This window comes from Heptranchias perlo, chromosome 28, assembly GCF_035084215.1.
Source record: "Heptranchias perlo isolate sHepPer1 chromosome 28, sHepPer1.hap1, whole genome shotgun sequence".
In the NCBI taxonomy this organism is placed as follows: domain Eukaryota; kingdom Metazoa; phylum Chordata; class Chondrichthyes; order Hexanchiformes; family Hexanchidae; genus Heptranchias; species Heptranchias perlo.
The window spans coordinates 35841662-35866874 of record NC_090352.1 but is presented as its reverse complement, the minus strand read 5'-3'; the positions used below and the strand labels follow the sequence as shown (position 1 = coordinate 35866874).

The window sequence follows — 25213 nt, the reverse complement described above, 5'->3', positions numbered from 1 at the left end:
CCAGTTGCAGAAGGGTGCAGCAGTCTGACTTGCTCTCCAATATTCTCATTATTGATACGTGAAGAAGAATCTCAACTTCCAGCCAATACCTGTCTCCACTCTCCCACACCCCTCCCCCTCCCGTGGCCCAGACCAGACTGGAATAGAGTCTGCTGAAGAATCAAGAGCACACACTCACATCTTGGGGGGGGGGGCTCCTTGTGTTATTGCCACCACTACTTTAAACTTTTTCATTTAGGTTAAAAATTTTGTTGTTCAGTTCCCCTTCTGTAGCCGCCCACGGAGCTGTGGGGAGCAAATGCTGCACAAATCAGAAAGATCCCAGGTTTCATTGGGTTGCTAGGTCTTGGGAGGGAGACTTAAATCAGCCAAAAATGTCACTCCTGCTTGCAATCTAGTGAACCCCGAAAAGTGCATGTGTGAGAGGGCAGGACCAGGCTCCCATGAGTGAATAGCTTGCAATGAACAGGCTTCATGTATCAAGAATGGTTCTTGTAACTAGTTGGGGTGCAGGACCTGTGACCTTCAAACTGTACCTGAACATGAGGCACCAATGAGAGGACAAGCAGTAAAAGGGGGGTGGGGGGGGGGGGGGGGGGGGGAAGTGGGAAAAGATCAAAGGAAATATTTTCCTTGAAGTAAATTAACTTAGTGAAGCAACATGCTGCAAATGTGTTCGATGTAAATCACAAGTGGAGTAAGAGATGTTTCAGTAGAATTATAAAATAATAAAACCATGTTGAAAAATGCCTGCACAGGAATCAGAATAGTATGTTGTCCCAGCAGCCTCAGCGTTGTCATATCCGCCTACTTCAGCTGTGAAAGGGTTAACCCCAAATTTTAAAAAACAATAATTCAGCCCTGACATTCCCCTGATTAGGGAGGATTATGGGTTGTAAACCCTTTTTAATTTTATTCTTAATCTTAAAAAGAAGAGCATTACAAAAGGTACTTTTTGAAACAATTTCTTTTTGCTTAATTTCATACTTTATAAAAGTTATAAAAATAAATAAATCTGGCAGAGTTGAATAAAAAAGGGGATTCATCCATTCATACACCATGGCCTTGAAATAACTCTGCTCTTTATTCCCTTCATCTTTTTATCTTTCTTCCTCTTCTGTGAAGCGGCAGAAGTGACCAATAGGCACCAGGATGTAGCCTGGATGGTGGTGAGAAGGGCTTTCCCAGTGCAGTCCTCCCAACACGCACGGAATCTTAGTGCCACCGTGAGCTGCCCCTGGGTGCAGAAGGTGGAGAGAGATGCATTGGTATCAGTCCCGGTTCATTCCCAACAGCTCGGTAACACAGGACGCTCTGCTCCATGGGCTGTTCCCCGATACAGATACAAACTGCTTGCTGGAAGACCATCAAAACTTGGCGATGGTCTTCCAGCAGCAACTTTGGTCCGCCCGAAACCTGCTGGTCTTCCAAGTGAAGGAGCTGTCCACGACCGAGTGTTGTCGACTGGCACACTCCTAGGTCCAGGAGTACGTACTACGGCCTACGCAAAGGCTCTATGGGGAAAGGCCACCATGCAAGGCCATCCCACTTTGTATTGTACAAAATGTATTAGAAGATATGTACTGTGTTTTGAATTGTAAAAATGAGAACATAGTGTGTACGATCTTCACTATTGTTTTGAACTGCATTGCTTGGAATTGTGTCCTTTTACATTGAACTGTGTGTATCTTTAAATGGTGACAGAATTACACCCTTTGTGCTTAGTTCCAATTATTCCCCACCCTCTAATCCCACTTCACCCGAGTACACTTGGTCTCGACTCAGGATGCCACAGGAGATCAATTAGTATTTCTTAATTTCCTTAGGGAGATTCAGTGCCTCTTTTCTGTCAAGCCCATTCAATCCAAATGATTTGTATACAGTAAGCAGTAGTTTTTCGGCTACTTATAGTGACATGACTATTCCCGGCCAGAATGGAGATGATTGGGTAATTCCCCCGTCAATCACGCCTGGAGACCGCACTGCTGGGATTGATTTCATGTACATTATTTGTATTGTGTAACTATCCTCCACTCACTGCATTTTGGTGGAGAAATCACCCTGCTTTTATCAGGAGAAGTCGCTGTAATTTCGGTCGTGAGTTCTGTTTGCTGTAGTTCATCGACTCTTTTTAAATAGACTCTGTAGACTGTTTGCTGAAGTGTGCTGTTTAAGCAGACTCTTGTTTGCTGAGTAAATAGACTTTGTTTGCTGTGAGTCCTGCCATAAGTCCCGCCCCGCCTCCAACTCGTTGGCTGACACAGTGCAACTCATTGGCTGACAAAGTGGAGTCAATGGACACTGTAGTTTTTCAGGCATTGGGATCTGGGTTTCCTGTGTGGCTTCCTCATTTTCTGCAGGTTCCTCTGCATCGTCACTGCCCAGTCCAGCTCAGTGTCTTGTCCAGTTTGCGCTGTTGGTATCGAGCCCGAGCGTCTGATATGGACTTCTCATCATTCCTCTTTTGCAGCTTCCTTAGGGCTTCTTCCAGTGCTTGCTCTGCAAGAGGGAGGGCAACAGTGGAAAGTGAAACATCTCCATTTAAACATCTCCTCAAAACTGCAGCACTCAGCATTCCCAGAGGCAGGTTAACTCTTTCAGTTCTGATATTTGCAAACTACACATGGTAAATCTCCATGATAAAACAGCGGCAACATGATTTCATGCCCAGTGTGCTGCAGAGAAGAGGAGTCCCAGGTTTGATTTCTGGTCTGTGTTGAGTTAGCTGTTCTCAGCTGGGTCAGTAATTGAGATACTACATTTGGCCTCAGTGACTCTGGGCAAGGAAGGAGGGGGCAGGGGGAATCAACCATTATTCCTGCTCTCAATTGCTATTCAGTGACCCCTGCTGGGAAGTGCATGTACAGGCAAGCATGCATGGGTGTTCAAATAGCTTTACAACACTCTCTGTTTAGAACAAGAAGGAAATCGTCACAAGGGCAAAGTACCAGAGGGCACAGAGTGCACGTGGAACTATGCACCAAGTACATATCAGCACCTTCCAGAGAGGAAGGGAGAAAAATTAGGGTAAAAAAAAATAGATTTTGTACTGGATCAAATAAAATTTAAAGCAGAAAATACGTCGAGTTTGGTCACAAAACAGAACAGTGAAGTTTCAGCAGTTTGTTCTCGAGCCGCAGAACATACTCAGGGTGTGTTACGCTGCAATTCATATACAGAAATAATCATTTCTTACCATGGTCACCATGGCTCAGTGGCAGGACTCTCCTCTGACTCAGAAGGCTGTGGGCTCAGGTCCCACTTCAGCACTTAACCTGGGCTGACGCTTAGGTGCAGCACCAAGGTCTGCGATATCAGAGGTGCCATCCTTCGGATGAGACGTTAAACCGAAGCCTTGTTCTGATGGTTTGGGTGGACACTAAATAACCCATCGCGCTATTCAAAGAGCAGGGAGTTCTCCCGGTGTCCTGGCTCAACATTCCCCCTTCGACTAACATCACCAAAAATAGAGATTGTTCATCACACTGCTGTTGGTGGAATATTGCTCTGTGCTAAATTGGCTGCTGCATTTGCCTCCATAACAACAATGAGCGCACTTCAAAGTAATCCACTGTATGTGAAGTGCTTTGGGACATTTCTGAGAGATGTGATAAGGTGCATTATAAATGCAAGCTCTTTGGCTTTTTATCATATTCTGGGTAGAGTCAAGATTTGGGATACTGCACCATGATTTACTCAGCACAGGGAGTGATTTAACCGACTAACATAGGCCCCCATGATGGCATAGTTGGTAAAGGCACCGAGTGACTGGTGTGGTACCAAGTCGCAGACTGTTCGATTCGTTGTCCCTGTGACTTGCCTCAGTCAGGGTAGCGACAGAGCGACGGCAGCTTGGCCAAGTGTTCGCAGGCTCGGGACGAGAATCGCGCTCCTGATCGCCATGTAATGGTCCCTGCTGGAAATCCTGCATGCTCCAAACATCAGGTGAGAACACAATCAGGTTCAGCTGAATAGCCCGCCAACACTCCCAAACCCACAACCTCCACCACTTAAATGGACAAGGGCAGCAGGTGCATGGGGACACCATCACCTCCAAGTTCACCTCCAAGTCTCACACAACATCCAGACTTGGGACATATATCAGCCGTTCCTTCATCGTCACTGGGTCAAAATCCTGCATCTGCCCACCTAACAGCACTGTGGGACCACCTTCACCACACGGACTGCAGCGGTTCAAGAAGTAGGCCCACCACCTTCTTGGGGGCAATTAGGGATGGGCAATAAATACCGGCCTCGCCAGCGATGCCCACATTCCGAGAATGAATAATAAAAACTCTCTGTCTAGGCTCACACATGAAGAAGTCACGAGAGCGAGCTATCAGAGGGCAACTGGGGCCTTAGGAGTTATATCCCAGTATAGGTGACTGTCCTGGGGAAAGGAGGGGAGAGGATTTGTGTGTGGGGAGGGGGGGGGGGCGGGGAAGTTGGGGGGAGCCCACAACTCACCCGATTGGTTTTTGGTCTTGTGCATTGTTTCTCTTTGTGGGGTGGTGCCCTCGGTCACCTCATTCCTTGCCACGCTGCTCAGTTGGTACACATCAATCTCGTGTAACTTGGGCAGCAGATCCTTCACCCACTCGTAACGAACCGGGCACAGTGTCCGCACGTAAATCTTAGACGTGACCATCACATCGTGAAAGATAATCCAGTCGAGCTGGCTTTCCTGATCAAACAGCTGGGAACAAGTTTGAAAAAGTCACAGAAGTGAGTTATTTTTGAAATTTATATTCCGCTTCCCATCTTTGTATCACACCAACATTCTCGGGCCAAGGGAGCATCTGCTCCCTGTCCTCCACCCGTTATTGGCCTAGAACTGGACCCCTCCCCATTTCTGTAACCTCCCCCAGCCCTACAATTCACCGAGAACTCTGCATTCCTCCAATGCCGGCTTCTCGCGCATCCCCGACTCCCTTTGCCCCACCATTGACCGCCGTGCCTTCAGCCGTCTAGACCCGAAGCTTTGGAATTCTCTCCCTAAAACTCTCTTTTCTCTCTCTCTCCTCCTTTAAGACGCACCTTAAAACCTACCTCTTTGTCCAAGGTTTCGGTCACCTCTCCTAACGTCTCCGTCTTTGGCTCGGTGTCAATTTTTTTGTCTGATTACGCTCCTGTGAAGCGCCTTGGGAGGTTTTTACTACGTTAATGGCGCTGTATAGAATCATAGGAAGGTTACAGCACAGAAGGAGGCCATTCCGCCCATCGAGTCCATGCCGGCTCTATGCAAGAGCAATCCAGCTAGTCCCACTCCCCCACCCTATCCCCGCAGCCCTGCAAATTTTTTCCTCTCAAGTACTTATCCAGTTCCCTTTTGGAGGCCATGACTGAATCTGCCTCCACCACCAAAACGCAAGTTGTTGTTAGGATCCCTGTGCATGCAGTGAGTGAATGCAGCTACTGAGATATATGGGCTAGGGAGACTACTGGCTCCGATCCCTCAATTAGCTGATCCCAGCTGAGCTGGCAGCGATAGGGGAGTTGTGATTTGCCTCAGCATCCCCTGTGCCAGGGAGGGGTAACAGCCAACTAGGGTTCCTGTTTCTGATCACTGTCCAGTGTCCTTAGGCTGGAAGTGCCTGTGTGTGGATGTTGTGTGAGGACAGGATCAGGCTCAGCTGTGACACCCCACCCCCCCATCCCCACCCCACCCCACCCCTCCACCCTCCAACCCTCCCTACCCCTACCCCTCCCCACCCCACCCCCCCATCCCTCCCCACCCCGACCTTGGTGGAAATGCTACGAGGAGAAATAAAGTTACAAATAAACCCAGTGACAATAAGTTACGTACGATGGAGGATGGATGAATGTGGACAACTGATCCATGTCCATCCATGGTGTGAAAGGTTTTACCAACAGACCTGCAAAGAAATACACCAAGTGTTACTTGTAACCTTTATACTTTGTCAGGTTACATGTTCTTCTCCCACATTCTGCGAGTGAGTAGCTGAACAATCTGCCCCCGTCCTTCGCCATGATGTGCAGTGACCGTCCTTTAGGGGGGAGGTCACTGTAAGCAGTTTCAGGAGGGTGATTGTCTTCATTCTCCCCCCTTGTGTGGCTGGTATTAATTACAGAGTAAGCATGGGCTCCCGATTGGGATCCACGGAACATGAGAGGAGGGGAAACGGTGGTCCATCAATGAAAAGGATTCTAAACTCGGCACAGAGGGGCACAGATCGAGCTCATAGCCGATTCCAACTGAACACGAACCAGGGTTTCCATCCCACTTGACCACTCAGAATTCCTAGTTCTGTAAATGAAGGTCATTCCCAACAGACAGGAGAGTTTTCTACAGATGAAAGTGGCTCTGCTTGGTCCCCTGTTGCAAAGTAAGTCAAAGTGCTGCTTGGTGGTGAGTGGGTTCAACTCTGGCCTTAGGTTCAGATCTACCCCAGAGTGATGAGATAAAAATCCCTTGGGTCTGCTGAATGGAAGAGTCCTGCATGAAATACGTTGGGCAGTCTGAACGTAGGGGTCGCAGGATAAAAGTCCCCAGAATTTGACACTAAATTGGCAGCACAATTCAGACAGGCCGCTGTCGCGGTGACGAAGTTGAGGGAGCTTTCTGAATCCGGCCGAGATCGGTGGTGCTGACACTGCCTGCACAAAGTGCAAAAGTGACAACACCAACTTCCCTCTTCTCGATGAAAGCATAATTAAAGAAAAAGAAACAGACTCACGAGGCAGACGAGAGACAGAAGTCTCTGACAATGGCGAGGAGCTGCCTGCTTACCGTCTGGCCACGTTGCAGAAATACCCAGCACACAGACACCTCCTCAGTAGCTCAGTCTTGGAGCCATCAAACGTCTCCGAGGGGAAGTCCTTTGTCTGCAAATATCAATAGGGAGATCAACTTTTGGTTAAACTCTAAGGGGTGAGAGAAAGAGCGAGAGAAGAGAAAATAACACACTCTTCACCTAAAGCATTTAAAAACACTTTCAAATTGGAATTCTTTTAAAAAAAAAAGGGACTCAGGCACTCCCACCTGTTTCAGTTTATTGAGTATTTCTCGTAGCTGCGTCTCCACACTAAACGCGGTCTTCATTGCTCGCCAGTGGATCCAGTGTTCGCAGCACCAGGAAGCCGGGGAGTCACTGAGGGCGAATATCACACGTGTGATTACATAGGGAGCAGGGGAGCTGTGCAAGTCCAACAACGGTGGAGAATAACCAGGTCCTGACAGTCCCCGGGTCGAGTGCTGCGACTCGCACTGAAAATCGTCTCCTAGTTCATCAAAATTCTTCTACTGAGGGCACCCCCTAGCACTTTGCCCAAGTGGCCAGTCTTCATGTCCGATTCCAGACAGTGAATGCTGGCGGCTATTCTACCAGGGGGGCTTTTGCAGCCAAGTATGATCCTGTCCTCAACCAAAATCTGTACACAGGTACTTTCCAGTAGTGAATGGGAGCAGGAGCCCTGGCTCCTGGTTTTCCCCTCCCATACAAGGGGTACCGAGGGTAATTATAATTTTTGCCTGAGTCAGAAGGTTGTGGGTTCAAGTCCCACTCCAGACTTGAGCACATAATCCAGGCTGACACTCCCAGTGTATGTCTTTTAGATGAGACGTTAAACAGATGTCTGCCTTCTCAGGTGGATGCAAACGATCCCATGGCACTATTCGAAGAAGTGCAGAGGAGTTCTTCCCTGTGTCCTGGCCAATACTTATCCTTCAACCAACATCACCAAAAAAAGATTATCTGGTCATTATCACATTGCTGATTGTGGGACCTTGCTGTGAACAAATTGGCTGCCGTGTTTCCTACATTGCAACAGTGCCTACGCTACAAAAGTACTTCATTGGTTGTAAAGCGCCTTGGGATGTTCTGAGGTTGTGAAAGGCCCTATATAAATTCAAGTCTTTCTTTCCCGCGGGTGAGATCAGCTAACTGAGCACGGACTAGTTCCTTCATGGCCCATGAAGGCGGCCAGAACCATATCAGGTGGTGAATTTACCCACTGAGCCAAGGGGGCACAGTAACTCCCTCTTTTCAAGGTATTTTTTCCTTTTCTCAGTTTCCCTTCAACCTTCTCCCAGGTCCTTTTCAAGTCAGGGTCTCTCTGGATTCTCCTACCCTTCCTGCCTTTGCAAAGTCCCTGACCTCCGTAAAGCAACACAGCTAAGACCAGGAAATCCCCAGGTCTCCCACTACGCAGTGCTTCCACGAGCCCATGCAGGTCCGCTCTGTCCGCTTGTTAAGCCGAATGAGTCTCCTCACCCTCCCACACCATCCTTACCTTGCTTTGCACTTCTCGAACACGTTGAGTAATGTGACAAAGTCGTTGCTGCCGCCGGCCTCCAGTGCCAGCTCCCGGTGCCTCAGCTCGGCTTCTTTCTGTTTGTTCGGATTCCCTGTTGGGACAGAGTACAGGACCTCAGTGAGCGTTCCCCCTCCCCAGCTCATTACACCCACACCATTCCTGTAACTTGCGTTTTTGTTGTATCTTCTCTGCTCCCCCATTTTCTAGTTACTGTTTTGAGGAGGTTCGAATTGGTCGCCCCAACATTGTGCCCAGCCAATCTGTCTCTCAATGCCTCCACCGAACCAGCCATGAGCTGGTATGTGTGAGAGTGCCCGGAGTTTGTCTCCCTACACTTTTGCCTTCCCCTGCTGGAAGCTCATCGTCTCTTCCTGATGCCTCGCCATGGTGTGTAGGATTGTGGACACACCCCACCCGTATTCTACCATTGCCAAATCTCCTTCTCTTTCCTCCCTTTTCTCCTGAAGGCGTTGACTCTCACTAAAAGTACAGTTCCCCCGGTGCAGGTCAGCAGCCACTCTGGTATCTGTTTGGCCATTCTTCATACTGGAGCCTGGTTATGGAGTCTCAGCAGGGGGTGGGAAAAAATAGCCGAGCCCGATCTCGACCGCCCCAAATCCACACAACTGCACTTCCAACAGCAGTCACTGGGCAGCGACCAAGAGCTGTAATCCTGGCTGATCCTAGTTCTCCTCCTCGCTAGACCAAGGCACTGAGGACAACTGTAGCAACACTACTGCCACCAGTCTTAGGTCAGCTAACACAGCACAGGCAGGATGTTGAACCTGGAGCCAACCTGGTTCACACGCCTGGGAGCCAATTTCTTTTAAACATTGAGTGACCAATTAATTAGGAAGCAGACTGGAGGTAGTATTTGCAAAGTTACTGTATATGATTAAGCTCCTGTGTATCATGTTAATGTACATGTACATGTCATTTCTCTGTGCTGTACACTCGACCTGCTGTATTTGGAGCCTTAAAGCAATTGTCACATATTTACTCTCAATAGTGTTTTCTTATGTTAAGCTGCTGCATCATCATGTCACCATTGTTGTTTAGTTTGGGTGGACTCTCAATCCCGAGTCAGAAGATCTTGGGTTCAAGCCCCACTCCAGAGACTTGAGCCCATAACCTAGGCTGACACTTCAGTGCTGCACTGAGGGAGTGCTGCATTGTCGGAGGCGCTTTCTTCGGATGAGTCGCTAAACTGAGCTCTGTTCAGGTAGGTGATAAAAATTCTATTCAAAGAAGAGCAGGGAGTTCTCCCAGTGTCCTGGCCAACATTCCTCCCTAAAACCAACACCACCAAAAAACAGATTAACTGGCCATCCATCTGATTGCCATGAGATTCTGCTGCCGCATTCACCCATATAACAGTCACTACACTTCAAAGTAATTTTTTTTATTGGGAGGTGCTTTGGGACGACGTGTTAAGGTACTGTACAAACTTAAGTTCTTCAAGAGGCTGCTCTTCAGCCTTATCTTTACCTGGTCGGATGAAAACATTTTCCACTGAAAGCATTGCGGCCACTGGAAGCAAAAGGCTCTCGCACCCCATCGCTGCGGCTTTTATCACTGCCCGCGTCACAGCTGGCGGGAGAGGAAACTCCACCATCAGCCGTCCGAGTTTGGTCACCCATCCTGTCCTGAGTTGGGGGGAAGGGGGGGGAACAGAAACAAGTAATGACTAGCACGACTGCAAAAAAAAAACTTGCATTTCTATATTGCCTTTCACGATCTCGGGACATCCCAAAATACTTTACAGCCAATGAAGTACTTTCGAAGTACTTTTTTTTTTGCAGTCGCGCTAGTCATTTCTTGTTTCTGTTTGTTACTGTTGTGATGTAGGAAACGCGGCAGCCAATTTGCACAGAGCAAGTCCCACAAACAGCAATGTGATAATGACCAGATAATCTGTTTACGTGATGTTGGTCGAGGGATAAACCTTGGCCAGGACACCTGGGAGAACTCCCCTGCTCTTCTTTGAATAGTTTCACGTCCTCCCGAGGAGCCACAGTTTAATGTCTCATCAGGAAAGACTGCTCCACTGACAGTGCAGCACTCGCTCAGTACTGCACTGGGAGTGTCAGTCTAGATTGTGTTCAAGTCTCTGGAGTGGGGCTTGAACTCAGGGCCTTCTGACTCAGAGGCGAGAGTGTTGCCACTGAGCCACAGGTGGCAAAAGAATAATTAACTCGCTTTTTATACTGATGAATGATTACCCCTGTCCTTCTGTCTTGTTTTTTATATATATATATATATAACCTTTTGCCTCCCAGCAGAAGCTGCCGAGTCTCAGACAGCCACCCCCTGTCAGTAGGGAAAGGCTAGCCACACAGACTCCTTTACTCAACTGGGAGATAGATGCCAGTTCCATGGTCAGGGTTCGAGAGAGATTTTCACATTCGGCTGAGAACCACAATGTCCATTTTTCCCTCTCTACAAAATACCTGCAATACAGTGGGTCCCCATCAGTGCCAGCCTTGTTATGGTTGGTGTCAGCTGTGGCTCAGTGGGTAGCACTCTCGCCTCTGTCAGAAGGTCGTGGGTTCAAGCCCCAGTCCAGAGACTTGAGCACATAATCCAGGCTGACATTTCAGTGCATTACTGAGGGAGTGCTGCACTGTCGGAGGTGCCGTCTTTCTGATGAGACGTTAATACCTGCCCTCTCAGATGGCTGTTAAAGATCCCACGGCACTATCTCAAAGAGGAGCAGGGGAGTTTTCCCCTGTGCCTGGCCAATATTTATACCTCAACCAACATCACTAAAAACAAATTATTTGGTCATTATCACATTGCTGTTTGTGGGATCTTGCTGTGCGCAAATTGGCTACTGCGTTTTCTACATTACAACAGTGACGACACTTCAAAAGTACTTAATTGGCTGTAAAGCGCTTTGGGACGTCCTGATGCCATGAAAGGTGCTGTGGAAATGCAAGTCTTTCTTTCTTTTTCTTTTATGTTTTCAGGAGCCCTGTAAAAAGCTTCACTTTTGGGGTCCTGTCACCCAGTGTTAAGTGACAGCCTTTACTAAGTTCAGTATCATAGTGTTTAAGGAGAGAGTGTGGGGATCCCCAATGGGTAAATCTACTAATTGCTGTGTTACTGATTAATATCGACCCAGAATGTCTCAGGTTGGATTCCTGGTCTCTGCTGAGTCAGCAGCTACAATTGGTCTCAACATCCCGGAGAAGGGAGGGAAGGAGTTAACTATAAGCTAAGGCTCCTATACCCACAGGTTATTTAGCCTCTGGAAGACAAAGTTAGCATAACAATTTGGGTAGGCCCTTTGTCAAAGTGGCCAGGAATCAGCTTGGCTCAGTTGGTAGCACTTTTACCTCGGAGTCAGAAGTTTGTGGGTTCAAACCCAACTCCAGGACGTGAGCATGTAACCTAGGCTGAGACTGCAGTGCAGTGTTGAGGGAGTGCTGCACTGTTAGAGGTGGTGTCCTTCAGGTGAGTTGTTAAACTGAACACACAGTCAATGATGGGGTCAGTCGCTCACCTGTCAATAGCATCACTCTGGTAGAGCTGCTTCAGTGCTTCTAGGATGTGCCTCTCCTCTGGGCTGTCAAGATATGGAAACCTAGGGAGCAACCAAACAAACCTCACTCAGGAGAGTAGGAAATGTAACAAAACAATTGTCTTAGTCGGCTTTCCCTGTAGGGGTGAGAGGAGGTTTAGTGAGGACTGGTCTGTGCGGCTTGGTACCAGATTGTATGGATCTCATTCTACAGGGTGCTACAGTTGGCCTTTCCTTGTCTCCTTGGGGTGGAGGTTTGGTGGGATCTCTTTAGGGTCAACATGGCTTTTCGACAGCACCTCCCAAACCTCTACCACCTAGAAGGACAAGGGCAGCAGGCACATGGGAACAACACCACCTGCACGTTCCCCCTCCAAGTCACACACCATCCCGACTTGGAAATATATCGTCGTTCCTTCATCGTCACTGGGTCAAAATCCTGGAACTCCCTACAAACAGTACTGTGGGACAACCTTCACCACACGGACTGCAGCGGTTCAAAAAGGCGGCTCACCACCACCTTCCCAAGGGTAATTAGGGATGGGCAATAAATGCTGGCCTTGCCAGCGAAGCCCACATCCCATGAACGAATAAAAAAAATGGCACACCTGGCTATGGAAGTTGGGAACATCGAGTTACATTGAATCTACAGCACAGAAACAGGCCATTCGGCCCAACTGGTCTATGCCAGTCATTATGCTCCACACGGGCCTCCTCCCTCCCTACACAAGTCAACCCTCAGTGGCACACTCGGTAATCCCATACCTGAACCAAGCAGGTCAGCAATAATCCAGATGACCAGCTAGCCTGGCTCACTATAGGAACCTGGATGGTTAGACCGGTCACTAGGGGCCGGGATTCTTCCCACTCAGGTCCGGATAATCCTGCCAGCCAGTGCCCTAATGGGTAGCGTGGTGCTAGCTGGACAAGTAGCGGGAGACTCACCAGTGCTCGTTGCTGGTAAGCCGCGTGGGTTTTAGCTGGTTGAACACCAGCAGGATCCTCAGCACTTGGTGGGGCTCCCTCAACCTCAACTCTGCCACATTGCCCTTAAGCTCTCTGGGCTTGGGTAAGTGGGACATACCCCGATGGGGAGAGAGTCTGCACTCCAATCAGGCAAAAGGAAACCCGAGCCGTGGGGGCAGATTTCTTAGGAGTCTTTTAACATGGTGATTGACACACACACAAAGAAACCAGACAATCGGTTGATCAAAAAAAAGTCCTCAGTGCCCCTGGGAGGGGGAAAAGGGGAAAGAAAATTCGCCAGAGTTCTCACATCTGATCACTATCCAATGATGCCCGCTGGTAAGTACAGGTGAATGGATGTCTGGCGAGGGCGAGATTGTGCTCGGCTGTGATGCCTTCCATAGTTGGCAATCCTGCTGATGCCCACTCATGAAAAATGGCCACTGGGGTGAGGTAGCGATAGGAGAGAAAAAGGGAGAGTTTCTTCAGATTTGACTACTTTCTGTACCTCGCTGGAATAAGATCACTTGATGGAATCCATCTGCAAATCTCACGGCAGGAGACAGCTCAAAAACTCAGTCCATTATGCTGAATCAGTCCAAATGACCAAACTCAGCCGGGGCTGTCTTTGAGACACTGCGCAGAGGGTGAGTAGCTCCTCGAGGGGAGGGGTAGCAGTTGGGCCCTGACTCTGAATTTTGGCTGCATTTACCATATAGTTATAACAATTCGTCGTGAAGAGAACTCACTATGCACCAATGCTACAGTTCCAGTGTAAATGCAGCCTGAACAGGATTGTAGGCAAGTGCCCTCAGCAGTGGGGATCTTAGACTGCTGAAGTAATTGAAAACCTGCAGCAGGCAGAATTAACTATATATATATATATTTAGTACATTTTTGAATTACCCCCTGCTACATGTAAACTCTCAGTGAGGAAAGTATTTAACAGGAAAGAATGGGAAGGGTTTGGTCCATTGGGATTCTATAAACAGTAATGAAAGCGAATGGGATGGAGTTTGGCTTATTAAGATTCTACACAATCAGAGTGACCGGGCGGGGATTGCACACAAGCTCCAGGTCTCTGCAGCTGCCTACTATAAAATACCCGGCCTCTGTTCCAGACGTCACCCATGCGGAGAACTATAGACGCAGGCCAACACCCTACATGTCCGGGGAAGAGGTGGGGAGGGGGAAAACAGAAATTATATCAGGACTACATTACCCAATAACGTTGTTTATTCCGAGACACTTCAGGGTAAGGATCACAGATGTTAAACTTGTTCTCTGGATCTCCGGGACCATGTGATCAGGCATGCACTTCTCCCAGAATTCTTTGCTGTAGATCCGAAAGCATTTCCCAGCAGAGGTCCTTCCAGCTCTTCCTGCTCGTTGCATGGCTTCACTCCTGCACCAGGCAATTACAATGGGTTAGGCTTTGAATTGGAAAAAACTTTCACCTTAAACAAGATCAATGCCATCTCTAGTGCAAATATCTGCATGCGATTTGTGCTGAGGGGACAAAATAATTCTTTCATTCTTAGTACTTGCTGTTATTTTTAATTGTGTTTAGATTTTATGTACAATGGAAATGAATAGGAAGGGATCTGGTCCATTAAATTTCTCCTCAATGGGAGTGAAGGGGAAGGGACCACTTGGAACTCTATTTAATGGGAGCGACAGGGAAGGGGTTTGGTTCATTAGAATTCTATTTAATGGGAGCGACAGGGAAGGGGTTTGGTCCATTGGAACTCTACTCAATGGGAGCGACAGGGAAGGGGTTTGGTCCATTGGAACTCTACTCAATGGGAGCGACAGGGAAGGGGTTTGGTCCATTGGAACTCTACTCAATGGGAGCGACAGGGAAGGGGTTTGGTTCATTGGAATTCTATTCAATGGGAGCGATAGGGAAGGGGTTTGGTCCATTGGAATTCTACTCATTTGGAGTGAAGGAGAGGAGTTTGAAACATTGGGATTCTATACAATGGGACTCAATGAGAACAGACTAGAATTCTGTGTCTGTACCTGGTGTGTTTATTTGGAATTACTTTTAAATATTTTTTTTAAAACTTACTTTGAGATCGGAACCACCTCCAGTATGTCGAGTCCAACCCGTGGATTGTGATTCAGCTGCTTCACAAAGCCACAGTCTACAACATACCTGTAATTAAAGGGACATGGGGACTGAGACTCAACATTACACAATACCAGCAACCAGCTCCAATCACAAGGTACACATTGCCTGATGATGTACAGTCTGTGATGAATGGATATTTAAATCTATTAAAATAGATGTGGGTAAGGATTAATCCTCTCATTCCCTGGCCGACCTCCAGTTCTGCTCTGCTGCCAGGTATACATTCTGAATTACAACTCTGCAGTCTATCATCTGACATGTCAGTAAACAAACTTTTAGATAGATAGATAGAATTTGCATTTATACAGCGCCTTTCACAACCTCAGGACGTCCCAAAGTGCTTTACAGCCAATGAAGCACTTTTTGAAGTATAGTCACTGTTTTAATGTAAGGAAAGGCAGCAGCAAATTTGCATACAGCAAAATCCCCAAAACAGCAATGAGATAAAGACTAGATAATCTGTTTTAGTGATGTTGGTTGAGGAATAAATGTTGGCCAGGACACTGGGGAGAACTCCCCTGCTCTTCTTCAAATAGTGTCATGAGATGGCAGACGGGGACCTTAGTTTAATGTCTCAACCGAAAGACGGCACCTCCGAATGTGCAGCACTCCCTCAGTACTGCACTGAAGTATCAACTTGGATTATGTGCTCAAATCTCTGGAAGATTCTCCCTTCCTGCTGGCAGAATTCCCTCAGCACTGATTAATAAGTTGGGCCAACATTCTGTGCTAATACTCGACAGACTTATTTGTCAGAGTGATCCTGATAAAGGATCTAACCAGCTTCCCCAAAGGTTCAATGGGCAAAGACACCAGCTGTGGAGAAGAGGAAACTCCTAGGTTCGATCCCCAGTCCTGCGCTGAGTTAGCTGACCTCAGTCAGGGTGGCAAAAGTGGCATTGCAATTGGCCTCAGTGCCCCTGAATTGTGTCAGAGGGGGGTGGGTGGGAGAAAAGAGGACATTGTCCAGAGGTCCTGCTTCTTATCATTAGTCAATTCCCTCTTTTGGAAAGTTTGTTTGCGTGGACATCAAGGAACGACAGGATTGGACTGGTCAGTGATTGCTCCCCGTGGTCAAATAACTGACACTCAGTCTCGATGTGTGCATGATTTTCCAGTGTCACTTGAGGTACTGAAAAGAGATGGGTAGCTGGCACCTGTAGAACCTCAACACATTAGTATTTTTGGGGGAGAAGTTTAGATAACTAAAGCAATTAGGAACAGACTGTAATAACTGGGGATAATTAGCATCTGACTGTAATATCAAGCTTGTACTTTCTTACCTTATTCTGTCAATAGTCAGGGAAGTGGCTGCAATATTAGTCGCGATAACACATTTCCTGATGCGGGGTGGGGCAGGAAGAAAAACCTTTCTCTGCTGATCTGAAGAAGAAAAACACTAAGAATTGAGATAAGAGAACCCTACACGCCAACTAAAACAGTGCGCCCACAGTCGGAAATGGCTCACTGATGGCTTACTCCTGTCTGCCCGAGACTGTTAGTGCTGGGAATGGAACAATTTTTACCCCATGGCAGCCTCAAACACTCCCAGAGTAGGCACAGCATGGGTTAGATACAGTGTAAAGCTCCCTCTACACTGTCCATCAAACTCCCAGGGCAGGTACAGCACAGGTTAGATACAGAGTAAAGCTCCTGCTACACTATCTCATCAAACACTATAATGCCCAACAACCTGAGATTAGCAGTATCTATTGCACCAAAGCAACTTTTTCCATTTTCCACAAGAGTCAGCCTTATGAATTCTCAGAGTTACACTGACAATTTAATACCAATGTGCACTAGGGACCCATATCTGACAATAACCGGAAACTGCTGCAAGCTCCTTTCACTGAGGACACTGAGAGTCAGCAAAGAGGGGAGACATCTTTACCCCCAGCAGTTGGATCTGAATTCAAACTCAGGGCCCAGGGCTGAAATGACAGCGTGTACGTGCTTTTACCACGTGCAGTGGGGAGTCAATCTTTCTGTTCAAGGAAACCTGGTTAGGAGGATTAAAATTTACACCTGGTGAGGTCTAACATTATAAACATCACTATCTGCATCAGATGTCATGACTTTCAATAAGATCCCCACCACAGTAGGTGGGCCCCAGCACACAGCCAAAGCTTCTCCTGCTCTTCCCATTTTGCTTTTGTCCAGCCGAGAGGGGCACGACTCAAGTTCACGGTCACTTTCTTCAGGCACTGAATTCTCAATCCCAACCCCACGCCACTGTAGGGAGAGATGAAGAGAGACCGGGGCTGTCCCCAGAACAGGAAGGACAACCCAAGGACAGTGAGGCCGTGGGACTACAAACACGGGTCAGAGTCCTGGGAGCAGGACTGTGTCCTTGGGATCACAGACAGTGAGCGAGGAAACTACAGACGGAGATGTGAATAAAATAATTTATCATAGTAGGTACAGCACAGGAGGAGGCCATTTGGCCCATCATGCCTGTGCCGGCTCTTTGAAAGAGCTATTCAATTAGTCCTATTCCCCTGCTCTTTCCCCATAGCCCTGCAAATTTTTTCCCTTGAAATATTTATCCAATTCCCTTTTGAAAGTTACTATTGAAACTGCTTCCACCACCCTTTAGGCAGCACATTCCAGATCATTACAACTCGCTGCGTAAAACAATGTTTCCTCATTTGCCGATCACCTTAATTCTGTGCCCTCTGGTTACCAACCCTTCTGCCACTGGAAATAGTTTCTCCCTATTTGGTCTATTAAAACTGTTCATGATTTTGAACACCACTATCAAAGCTCCCCTTAAACTTCAAAGAGAGTACGTAGAGATTGCCCATTTTATTTTTGCAATTAGCATTACCTGTTGACATAGACCCATATAGTGGCAGTATGAGCAGCCCTTCGACCGATTCATCCCTCACGTCGTATTGGTAATCAACTGACTCTCCCTTCTTAAAAAGCAGATCGCACGCTCGCTCAATCTCAGACTGTCCTATTGCAAGGAAAACGGTTAAACAGCACATGTCGGACTCATCCAGTGTAACTGAGCATTTTGAATTGAGTGCTGAATATCCCACAATAGAAGTTTATTTTTTATATATATTCATTCTCACTGTGTGGGCGTCACTGGCAAGGCTGGCATTTATTGCCCATCCCTAGTTGCCCTGAGTGACTTGACTGCCCTCTGAAGTGGCCTCACAAGAGTCAACCATGTTGGTGTGGGACTGGATTCACATGGAGGCCCAGACCGGGTAAGGATGGCAGGGTTCCTTCCCTAATGGACATTAGTAAACCAGATAGGTTTTTACGACAATCCAACAGCTTCGTGGTCACTTTTACGGATCCCGGCTTTTGATTTCCAGATTTTTTTTAAGCTGAAAAGTTGCTCTCACTTCCAAAATGACTGGCAGAAGCCAAGAGGCAAATGAGTTAATTATTTTTAAAAAGTAAAAGCTAGAAAAGTCTTTGAATAAATCAATTAGATAGAAAAAATGAAATTATAGCTAAAATATTGAACAGAATTATTAAAAATTCCATAGTTTAGGGTAAATAGCACATCATATAACTATTCCTGTCCTTGGGGTCATTTTACCACTGTACTCGCAGTGTTTGTCCTTGTCCGGGGCCTGAAAACTTAGGAAATTGGCTCAGAAACACAGCTGTCGCCTTTAAACTGGATGGCAGTGTAAGGGTTAAAGGTGGTGCACACTATTAGCACCTTTCACGACCTCAAGACGTCCCAAAGCGCTTTACAGCCAATTAAGTAATTTTGTGAAGTGTAATCACTGTTGTAATGTAGGAAATGTGGCAGCCAATTTGCACACAGCAAGCTCCCACAAACAGCAAGGAGATAATAACCAGAAAATCTGTCTTTAGGGATGTTATGATGTGGAGATGCCGGTGATGGACTGGGGTTGACAATTGTAAACAATTTTACAACACCAAGTTATAGTCCAGCAATTTTATTTTAAATTCACAAGCTTTCGGAGGCTACCTCCTTCCTCAGGTGAACGATTTGGAAATGTTTAGGGATGTTGGTTGAGGAATAAATATTGGCCAGGACACCAGGGAGAACTCCCGAGCTTCTCTTCAAATAGTGCCGTGGGATCATTTATGTTCACCTGAGAGGGCAGATGGGGCCTCGGTTTAACATCTTATCTGAAAGATGGCACCTCCAACAGCGCAGCACTCCCTCAGTACTGGCACTGGAGTGTCGTCCCAGATTATGCACTTAACTTTCTGGAGTGGGGCTTGAACCCAGGACCCTCTGACTCAGAGGCAAGAGTGCTATCACTGAGCCATGACTGATACTAGTTACCCCATCATGATAAACATGAATTTTCCATGTATGCAGCTGGCAAATATACCCATGTAGCTGGTAAACACAGAAGGATATCAAAGCTGGCAACTTCAACTTTGACCCCTATGTCCCCCTTTCCCAGAGCCCAGTAGTGTGTAGGAAACATCTGACAGGTTATGCTACAGACTCAGTCTATTATGCTGTGACCCACCTGTTAAAAACACCAGGATGTCTCCTTCCAGTTCATTCATGTGAATGTCCAAAGTGATATTTACAACCTGGAAAAGAAGAACAAGACAAGATTACAACATTGAGCAAACTCCGCTGTGGTTTAGAAAGAAAGAACTTGTATTTATACGTTGCCCTATCGTGTCCTCAAGATGTCTCAGAGTGCTTCACAATCAATTACTATTGAAGTGCAATTACTGTTATGTAGACAAACACAGCAGCCAATTTCATGCAGAAAGGTTGTACAATGAGATCAATGATCAACTGAGATAAAAGGCCAGTTAACCTGAGATTTTGGTGGTGTTGGTTGAGGGATAAATATTGGCCAGGACAACAAAACAACTTGCATTTATATAGCGCCTTTAACGTAGTAAAACGTCCCAAGGTGCTTCAGAGGAGTGTAATCAAACAAATATTGATACAGAGCAAAGAAGACATTAGAACAGGTGCTTGGTCAAAGATGTAGGTTTTAAGGAGCATCGTAAAGGTGGTGGAGAGGTTATGGGAAGGAATCGCAGAGCTTAGGGCCTAGAATCCAATGATGCAGCGAAGGAAGTGGGGGATGCACAAGAGTCCAGAGTTACAGGAATGGGAGAGCTCCCTAATCATCTTCCAATAGTGCCATGGGATGTTTTACGCCTAACCGAACAGGCAGACAGAGCTTTGGTTTAACATCTCATCTGAAGGTCAGCACCTCTGACAAGGCAGCACTCCCTCAGTACTGCACTGGAGTGTCAGCCTAGATCAGGTGCTCAAGTCATAAAATCTTACAGCACAGAAGGTGGCCATTCAGCCCATCGTGCCTCTGCTGGCTTTTTGAAAGAGCTATCCGATTAGTCTCACCGCCCCTTCCTCTTTCCCCATAGCCCTGCATATTTTTTCCTTTTCAAGTATCTTTCCAATCCCCTTTTGAAAGTTACTATTGAATCTGCATCCACTAACCTTTCAAGCTGTGATGTGGAGATGCCGGTGATGGACTGGGGTTGACAAATGTAAGGAATCTTACAACACCAGGTTATAGTCCAACTGTTATATTTAAAAATCACAAGCTTTCGGAGGCTTTCTCCTTCGTCAGGTGAGCGAGTTGGACTATAGCCTGGTGTTGTAAGATTCCTTACATCTTTCAAGCTGTGATCACAACAACTTGCTGCATAAAAAAAATTCTCATCTCCCCTCTGGTTCTTTTGCCGATCACCTTAAATCTGTGTCCTCTGGTTCCCGACCCTCCTGCCAGTGGAAACAGTTTCTCCTTATTTACTCTATCTAAACCCCTCAATATTTTGAATACCTCTATTAAATCTCCCCTTAACCTGAAACCAGCACCTTCTTACTTAGAGACAAGAGTTCTATCCACTCAACCCACCTGCCCCCACAAAGAGCACGGCTCAAACCGGGAGCCTGCCACATTGTCGGGGTGTATCGGTAATTAAACACTTACGTCTTTAACAAATCCCATGCCCTCTTTGTCCTTCGGTCCAATCAGGTTGCAGAATAGTTCCTTGACGGGGTAAGTCCTGCCCGACACATGACAGACGGGGCAGTCGGCGAGAAATTCAGAGAGTTTCTCCGTCTCCAACGTGGCCGACATCACCACCACTTTCAGGGGAAACTTGCGCTCATGTGATGGCGTCACCCGTGCCGACAGGGACTTGAGCAAACCGAAGAGAATATCCTGCGGGGAGAAAGGACACCATCGTTAGGAGCAGCGATTTGGCACGGCCCAGCAAATTTCTACACACACTGCAATTTTACACAAATGGGGTTCATTTCTTCTTCACCGCCTGTGCAATAAGCCGACCCGCTAAGGACACCTGCCCGAATTTCACTTCCATTGACTTCAGTGGGTAAACGCACTGCTCTATGTGGATGTCAAGGCCTTGGAGAGAAGATTTACCAGAAATGACACCAGGGATGAGGGACTTCAATTACATAGAGAGACCAGAGAAGCTGGGATTGTTCTCCTTAGAGCAGGGAAGGTTAAGGGGAGATATAATAGAGCTGTTCAAAATTATGACTGACTTTAATAGAGTAAATAAGGAAAAATCGTTTCCACTGGCAGGGGGGGGTCGGTAACCGGTGGACACAGATTTAAGATAATTGGCAAAAGATCCAGAGGGGAGATGAGGAGAATTTTTTTTTACACAGTGAGTTATGATCTGAAATGCACTGCCTGAAAGGGTGGTGGAAGCAGATTCAATAGTAACTTTCAAAAGGGAATTGGATAAGTACTTGCAAAGGAGAAATCTGCAAGGCTATGGGGAAAGAGCAAGGGGGGATGCGGCTAATTGGACAGCTCTTTCAAAAGAGCCGGCACAGACACGATGGCCCGAATGGTCTCCTTCTGTGCTGTATTATAGAATCATAGAAGTTACAACATGGAAACAGGCCCTTCGGCCCAACATGTCCATGTCGCCCAGTTTATACCACTAAGCTAGTCCCAATTGCCTGCACTTGGCCCATATCCCTCTATACCCATCTTACCCATGTAACTGTCCAAATGCTTTTTAAAAGACAAAATTGTACCCACCTCTACGACTGCCTCTGGCAGCTCGTTCCAGACACTCACCACCCTTTGAGTGAAAAAATTGCCCCTCTGGACCCTTTTGTATCTCTCACCTCTCACCTTAAATCTATGGCCCCTCGTTATAGATTCCCCTACCTTTGGGAAAAGATTTTGACTATCTACCTCATCTATGCCCCTCATTATTTTATAGACTTCTATAAGATCACCCCTTAACCTCCTACTCTCCAGGGAAAAAAGTCTCAGTCTATCCAACCTCTCCCTATAAGTCAAACCATCAAGTCCCGGTAGCATCCTAGTAAATCTTTTCTGCACTCTTTCTAGTTTAATAATATCCTTTCTATAATAGGGTGACCAGAACTGTACACAGTATTCCAAGTGTGGCCTAACTAATGTCTTGTACAACTTCAACAAGACATCCCAACTCCTGTATTCAATGTTCTGACCAATGAAACCAAGCATGCTGAATGCCTTCTTCACCACCCTATCCACCTGTGACTCCACTTTCAAGGAGCTATGAATGATGTGGAGATGCCAGTGATGGACTGGGGTGGACAAATGCAAGGAATCTTACAACACCAGGTTATAGTCCAACAATTTTATTTTAAAATCACAAGCTTTCGGAGATTATCCCCTTCGTCAGGTGAGTGGGGAAGGGGATAATCTCCGAAAGCTTGTGATTTTAAAATAAAATTGTTGGACTATAACCTGGTGTTGTAAGATTCCTTACATTTATGCTATGAACTGAGACATAAGAGAGCACCCGGTCCCAGGTTTGAGACTCAGTCTGTCCTGAGTTAGCTGATCCCAGCCAGGGCAGTGGCTGAGGTTCTACCATGAGCCTCAGTGCCTCTAAGACAGGGAGGAGGGAAAAATGAATCAGCCAGGATTCTTGCTGCTGTTTGCTGTTGAGTTGCCCCCTTCCTGGAAAGTGTAGGCGGAAGCATCAGGGGTGTGACAGAATCGGACTGGGATAAACACCCCCTAAAATAGCCCCTCACTGACACCACTTTCTGGGATCACCCATGAAAAATGGCTGCTTTTTAAAAAATTCATTCTTGGGATGTGGGCGTCGCTGGCAAGGCCGTCATTTATTGCCCATCCTTAATTGCCATAAGACCATAAGAGATAGGAGCAGGAGTGGGCCATTCGGCCCCTCGAGCCTGCTCCACCATTTAATGAGATCATGGCTGATCTGATTTTTACCTCAACTCCACTTTTCCGTCTTTTCCCCATATCCTTTCACTCCCTTGCTGATCAAAAATTTGTCTAACTCAGCCTTGAATGTATTCAATGACTCAGCCTCCACAGCTTTTTGGAGTAAAGAATTCCAAAAATTCACAACCCTCTGGGAGAAGAAATTCCTCCTCATTTCCGTCTTCAATGGGCGACCCCTCATTCTGAGACTATGCCCCCTAGTTTTAGATTCCCCCATGAGGGGTAACATCCTCTCAGCATCTACCCTATCGAGTCCCCTCAGAATCTTGTATGTTTCAATAAGATCTCCTCTCATTCTTCTAAACTCCAGTGAGTACAGACCCAACCTGTTCAATCTTTCCTCATAAGACAACCCTTCCATACCCGGAATCAACCTAGTGAACCTTCTCTGAACTGCCTCCAATGCAAGTATGTCCTTCCTTAAATAAGGGCACCAGAACTGTACGCAGTACTCCAGGTGTGGTCTCACCAGCACCCTGTACAGTTGTAGCATGACCTCCCTGCTTTTATACTCCATCCCCCGAGAAATAAAGGCCAATATTCCGTTTGCCTTCTGGATTACCTGCTGCACCTGTATATTGACTTTTAGTGTTTCACGTACGAGGTCACCCAGATCCCTCTGTACCGCAGCATTTTGTAGTATTTCTCCATTCAAATAATAGTTTGCTTTTTTATTTTTCCTCCCAAAGTGGATGACTTCACATTTTCCCACATTATATTCCATCTGCCAAATTTTTGCCCATTCGCTTAACCTGTCAATATCCCTTTGCAGACACTTTGTGTCCTCCTCGCAACTTGCTATTCCACCTATCTTTGTATCATCAGCAAATTTGGCCACAAGACACTTTGCTCCTTCATCCAAGTCATTGATATATATTGTAAATAGTTGAGGCCCCAGCACTGATCCCTGCGGCACCCCACTAGTTACAGATTGCCATTTTGAAAATCCTCTATCCATGCCAGTATATTACCCCCAACACCATGAGCTCTTATCTTGTGCAGTAATCTTTTATGTGGCACCTTATCGAATGCCTTTTGGGAATCCAAATATACTGCATCCATTGGTTCCCCTTTATCCACCCTGCCCGTTACTTCCTCAAAGAACTCTAATAAATTTGTCAGACACGATTTCCCCTTCATAAAACCATGTTGACTCTCCTTGATTGTATTATGAGTCTCCAAATGTCCTGCTACTACTTCCTTAATAATGGATTCTAGCATTTTCCCAATGACAGATGTTAGGCTAACTGGTCTATAGTTACCTGCTTTCTGTCTCACTCCCTTCTCGAATAGGGGTGGTACTTTTGCGGTTTTCCAATCTGCTGGGATCTTTCCAAAATCTTGTGAATTCTGGAAGATTACAACAAATGCATCCACTATCTCTGTAGCCACTTCCTTTAAGACCCTCGGATGCAAGCCATCAGGTCCAGGGGACTTGTCAGCCTTTAGACCCATTAGTTTACCTAGTACTTTTTCTCTAGTGATCGAGATTATTTTTAGTTCCTCCCTCCCCTTTGCCCTTGATTTTCTACTATTATTTGTATGTTATTAGTGTCTACTGGGAAGACAGATACAAAATATCTGTTCAATTCCTCTGCCATTTCCTTGTTTTCCATTATTATTTCCCCAGTCTCATCCTCTAAGGGACCAATGTTTAATTTATCTACCCTCTTCCTTTTTATATACTTATAGAAGTTTTTATATTTCTTGCTAGTTTACTCTCATAATTTGTTTACTCTCATAATTTATTTTCTCCCTCTTTATTATTCTTTTAGTCATCCTTTGCTGGTTTTTAAAGTTTTCCCAATCTTCGGGCTTACCAGTAATCTTTGCCATGTTGTATGCTTTTTCTTTTAACCTGATACCATCCTTGACTTCCTTAGTTAGCCATGGTTGGTTCACCCTTTTTGTGGAGTCTTTCCTCCTCCTCACAGGGATATATTTCTTTTCCTTTTCCCAGACCCCTTGAGAAAGTGGTGGTGGGCCTCCTTCGAGAGTCACTGCAGTCCCATGTGGTGAAGGTGCTCCCACAGTACTGTCAGGGACGGAGTTCCAGGATTTTGACCCAGCAACAATGAA

The 25213-nt window shown here is 46.5% G+C and overlaps 1 protein-coding gene across 1 annotated transcript in view; it reads right to left on the bottom strand.

Annotated features, from left to right (window-relative positions):
* Positions 1-870: 870 nt before the first annotated feature.
* Positions 871-25213, bottom strand: part of dhx40 (DEAH (Asp-Glu-Ala-His) box polypeptide 40) — a 28952-nt gene continuing 4609 nt past the window's right edge. The window contains exons 4-17 of the mRNA XM_068008478.1: positions 20834-21067; positions 19379-19445; positions 17728-17859; positions 16184-16283; positions 14838-14924; positions 13989-14171; positions 11783-11863; positions 9766-9923; positions 8254-8368; positions 7004-7112; positions 6752-6846; positions 5807-5876; positions 4468-4696; positions 871-2499 (exon numbers count right to left, since the gene is read on the bottom strand). Coding sequence (XP_067864579.1) covers positions 2375-2499; positions 4468-4696; positions 5807-5876; positions 6752-6846; positions 7004-7112; positions 8254-8368; positions 9766-9923; positions 11783-11863; positions 13989-14171; positions 14838-14924; positions 16184-16283; positions 17728-17859; positions 19379-19445; positions 20834-21067 — 1785 coding nt within the window. The 3' untranslated portion in view covers positions 871-2374. The remainder of the gene's footprint in view (positions 2500-4467; positions 4697-5806; positions 5877-6751; positions 6847-7003; positions 7113-8253; positions 8369-9765; positions 9924-11782; positions 11864-13988; positions 14172-14837; positions 14925-16183; positions 16284-17727; positions 17860-19378; positions 19446-20833; positions 21068-25213) is intronic.